Here is a 3,949-nt window from a genome sequence, read left to right as displayed (position 1 = left end):
AATTTAAAAGTTATAGCATGAAAACTATAACAAGCACAAAATGGTTATGAGGTTGGTTCCAGGGACAGAGCCCGGGCTGAAAAAGTTAACAGTGTATGAGATAGAATACACTTTAGGACTGAACAGATAAGATCACAATTCTTATGAGGAATGGTTAATAGTGTTTTGGCCCTTCCTAGTGAAAAACTATAAAACAGTTTAACTGATGCAATTTTTTAACATTAACAGAATATTCAAATTATGTGCATTACTTATTAGTGTGTCACCATGCATTCCCCAAAGATATTAAGTCAGTGTTTTATAATAACTGTTCTACATTACTGCTGTTTAATGTTATTTTAGCACTATTTTTAAAGCTAATGGTTTCTAATGCTACCTATATAATTCATTCTGTACACATTTTTTCAGTTTCTTCTTATCTACTTGTGATGTCACAAGCAAACACCGGCAGATTTAACATGAAGACTACTACTAAAGACATCAATATATAAATAATTCTCATATTTGGAATTCATCTACAATAGTTGTGTGTAACATAAAAGACCTGCCCTATTAATTAAACTCTGGATGAATTTGTTGTTTGTGCAGATAGCTCCCAACTATCATAATTTTTTTTTATTTCTACAATAGTGGCTTTATAATTGCTTTAACTTAATTTTCAAAAATGCATTTGTCACATAAAAAAAAAAAGACAAATGATGTCAGCAAGTCACTTAGCCCGTTACATCACATTTCTCCACCACAACATTATTAAATCTAAACTTAGCACCTACAAATCCATTAGCTATCCATTCCTCAAGTCTGTAATAATAGAAAAATAATTTTACTTAATAAGATGGGAGCAAAAAATATTTTAAAACTGTTTTGAGTAGAATGAATATCTATTAGCACTTCCAATCCTGACAAATATCTTTAAATAATTACACAAAACATGTGCTGAAAATAAATGCAACTTAGGTCAAACCTGATGTCTTATCGTAACTTACGTCTGTTTACACAATGTATGATATATTCAACCTCACAGACACCAGACTTTTAACATCAATCTAACTCAAACAAATATATACATATATTTCAATACTTTAGCTAAGAGTTACTGAAATAAACAATTACCTCCACCATACAAGCTTACCTAGTTTAGATGAAGCTATACTTAAAATGACTATGTCATCTGAAGTAGAACAAGATTAAATGTTCAACATGAACCAAACTATACACTGTACTCCTTTTACTATAACCCACATTGTAACTGAAGCAATATCCACCCTTGTATGAAATTTAAAATCTGAAAGAACATTAGAAATAATTGCACTGTAACATATTTGCAAAAAAAAATGCAAAAACCTAGTTAGTACTTATCCGTTAAACCCCACAATTTTAACAACTTTTCCATTATGCCCCTGTAATTTTAATAACTTAAAAAAATATGTATATAAACATAAATATACATATTATTCATAGAGTAAAAAATTACCATTTGTGGGGGTTTAATAGAACAGTACCACCTAGTTTTTGTAACCTAGAACAAGTTATTTTTATATTTAACTTTCATGGAAAGGATGAATTTCTGTCATGTTCGGGAGAAAGAACAAAAGTAAAAAAAAACAAAAACATTTTTTAGCTATGCTAAAACTAATAAAGCTTCTAGTGTTATACTTCATTAATTAGTTTGGTACAACCAGAAGACTCTAGTACGTTCTTGCTATTTATACAGGTTCATTGGTAATGTACCAGTAAAGATTGCATGTGCATCAAACCATTCATGGCTAGATGGTTAAGGTGCTCAATGTGATCTGTGGGTCATGGGTTTGGAACTGTATCACACATGCATGCATTTTCAGTTGTGGGGATGCTATAATGTGACAATCAAACCCATTATTTGTTATAGAAGGATAGTCCAAAGTGGCAATAGAGTCTACACTACCAGCCCTATAGTAGTTGGAAAAACGTACATGCATCTGGCATGGCAACCTAAGAGTTGTGGATGAGGTAACAAACCAAACTACAATCAAAAAATAAAAATTCCAAGTTTATTACACCTTCTTTACTGAGTTTAAGGTACATATACTCTGTGCCTTCTGGTGGAAAACTGAATAATGGACCCACCACTTTTTATTTAGCTTTAAATTAAGTCCAAATGTGATTTTCTAACATTTGTGAGAATCAGTCCAACTCAACCACAATTTCTGAGTTTTTCTCAGGTAAATATACATAATGCATACTGCTTAATATATACACTCAGAACCTCTACTCTAGAGCAAAAGATAACTCGTGAACCTCCACTTATATAGGCCTAAAAATAAAATGATGCCAACATGCAATTTTATAAAATATGTATGAGAATCACCCTGACTCAGGACAGTTTCTGTTTTTCTAAGGTAAATATACATCACATAGTGCTTATGTATAGATATTCAACTTCAAAGTTCAAGCCCTTTCATTGAAAAACTAGCTTATAGAAAACGTTTTTAAACAGTACAAAATATACATTTTTCATTTTGAGAACAATATCATTGTACTTTTCATTACATTTAAAAAAAAACAATAGCTTTTATCTGCTTGTTGTTTGTAAGTTGTATGCTGACCTTACATAACACATTTCAACTTTCAAGGTATATTAAGATTTGTTTAGACTTCATTTTGATAATGAAAAATAAATTTGATCAAAAACCACACAGATTATAAACTTACGTTTTTCAATATTATAGTTACTAGTACTAGTAGTATCACCGTGTTAGTGTTACTGTTAGTGCATCACACAAAGATAAAAAACGAACTCTTCTTAAAAGTTATAAATATATTAATAATTATAAAGAAAGAAGTTCCACTTCTACCTCATGTCAGAATCTTGGTGAAAATCCCGCATAGCTGCACTGAAAATTGACATTAATTTTAATACAAACTGTCAAAAGCTTGGAACACAATTTCAAACAAATCTGATCACGAATCACCGACGTCACACAACACAGACTAACCGTACATTGAAACACGTCACTTATTTCAGTAGGTGACTTTTACTAGAAATTTCTAATTCACGTGATCAGTAACTCTGTGTAATAACCATGATGGACTGTTTTATCTTGTGTTCTACCTTTCGGTCGTTTAAGCCTTCTACGGGAAGTATTTTATTTTTATAGTTATATTTGTTCAACTCACAAATATATCATTGTTGTGAATATTTACAGAATAAAATTTGTTTTGGGTTTAAATATGATCGTTGTTTATTTTTTTGACGTTTGTTATCTATATATGATATACTTAAAAGAAAACTAGAGATTTCAGAATGATAAAGACTGGATAAAATCAATAGAAAATGAATTAATATTTTGTGGGAAATTAAAAAAAGAGCTGTGAAATCATATAAATTTGTGAACGTACATCTTCATAACATTTGTTATGTGGTATAAAACGTCTCAGTCCTATATTGTTATAGTTACATTTTATGTTTCTTAAATTACCATGTACATTTCAAAAGTAGTAGTAGTAATTGTTGTCGTTTAAAGCGCAAAACTACACGATGAGCTCTGCTCATCGCGGGGAATCGAACCCAATATTTTATTATAATGAATTTATATACTGATGATACACTTAGGGACACTGGAAAGTATTGAGACTGTTGTCGGTATCGAAAACCAGTTTCTAAAATAATAATAATAAGTAACTGAAGTATTCTGTTAATATGATTTTTTTAAAAAGTTTATCATCTTTTAAACAGAATATTATTCGTATGGTTACAACATTAACCTGGTCAAATCAGTTAATGTCAGTTTAGACGTAGAAACTTGTGGATGTTTTGATTAATGATGATAATAAAAAATATTATCATGATATGTAAACAAAAACCTGGGAAACAACATACTTGTAACACCTACTTTAAAATTTATTGTTAGAAATAAAATTACCGAAAAGGGTGTAAAATACTATAATTGTATTTGCTCTTGTAGTAAAA

At 30.0% G+C, this 3,949-nt stretch overlaps 1 protein-coding gene across 1 annotated transcript in view; it reads right to left on the bottom strand.

The window, feature by feature from the left end:
• The window catches only part of LOC106473462 (myeloid leukemia factor 2-like), a 21,331-nt gene extending 18,325 nt beyond the window's left edge, over window positions 1–3,006 (bottom strand). Inside the window, exon 1 of the mRNA XM_013934142.2 lies at window positions 2,835–3,006. Within this exon, the coding sequence (XP_013789596.1) occupies window positions 2,835–2,887 (53 nt within the window). The 5' untranslated portion in view covers window positions 2,888–3,006. The remainder of the gene's footprint in view (window positions 1–2,834) is intronic.
• Window positions 3,007–3,949: the final 943 nt, after the last annotated feature.

The sequence above is a fragment of the Limulus polyphemus genome, unplaced genomic scaffold (genome assembly GCF_000517525.1).
Source record: "Limulus polyphemus unplaced genomic scaffold, Limulus_polyphemus-2.1.2 Scaffold6197, whole genome shotgun sequence".
In the NCBI taxonomy this organism is placed as follows: Eukaryota; Metazoa; Arthropoda; class Merostomata; order Xiphosura; family Limulidae; genus Limulus; species Limulus polyphemus.
The sequence above is the reverse complement of the archived record's forward strand: the minus strand, read 5'-3'. Positions and strand labels throughout refer to the sequence as shown.